The following is a 766-nucleotide window of genomic DNA, read 5'->3' on the forward strand; positions in this document are numbered from 1 at the left end:
TCCGGAATTTCTGTGTAACTCCCAAGTTTAGGGTGGACGATATTCACAGTTCCAAACCTCTTGGCTTCTTCAGCTGCTTTAGCTGACCAAGCTCCTGTCACCACATAGTCAGCACACCTTCCTGGTTTCAGGCCAATCAGATTTAAGGGGACAGCACTGAACTGGCCAGACCCACCTCCTTGCACAAAAATCACCTTGTAGTTATCTGGAACGGCTAGCAATTCCCGCACAAGAGTCTCTGTGTTGTTAAGAATCTTAGCAAAATCTGATGACCTGTGGCTCATTTCGAGAACACTAATCCCAACACCTTTGTAGTCTAATAATTCTTTTTGGATCTCTAACAATACCGAGCGGGGAAGCTTGGCGGGTCCCGGTCCGAAGTTGACCACCTGCCTCAGTGCGTCCATGATGTGAGGGTGAAGACCACAAGTCCTATCCCTATTTCTTTATTCCTTCTTTTCAACTTCTGCATAATAACCTCCAGAATAATCTAGCTCAGTGCTTCTCAATCTACCTATGGTGAAGGATCAGTGTGATTATTTTTACCAATAGTTGGCAGACCAATGCTTTGTCAAAGTTAGCTGATCATTAATTTAGATGCAGCAGCAAGGTCAAATTACTATAAAAGTTTTTATGAATTTAATCTCAATTTTTGTACTTACCATAGACCAATAGCAAATAGTTCTTGAACCAGCACTAATACATGAACCACACTTTGAGTAGCACTGATATAGCTAAAATTCAGATCTGAATACTCCACTTAAAA

At 41.6% G+C, this 766-nt stretch overlaps 1 protein-coding gene across 1 annotated transcript; it reads right to left on the reverse strand.

The window, feature by feature from the left end:
• Nucleotides 1-2: 2 nt before the first annotated feature.
• LOC109385978 (phosphoserine aminotransferase) lies at nt 3-426 on the reverse strand (the record flags this gene model as incomplete). The annotated part of the gene is made up of 1 exon (XM_019648822.1): nt 3-426. A coding segment is annotated over exon 1 (405 nt), but the record flags the coding sequence as incomplete, so codon positions are not given.
• Nucleotides 427-766: the final 340 nt, after the last annotated feature.

The sequence above is a fragment of the Hipposideros armiger genome, unplaced genomic scaffold (genome assembly GCF_001890085.2).
Source record: "Hipposideros armiger isolate ML-2016 unplaced genomic scaffold, ASM189008v1 scaffold_7, whole genome shotgun sequence".
NCBI lineage: Eukaryota > Metazoa > Chordata > Mammalia > Chiroptera > Hipposideridae > Hipposideros > Hipposideros armiger.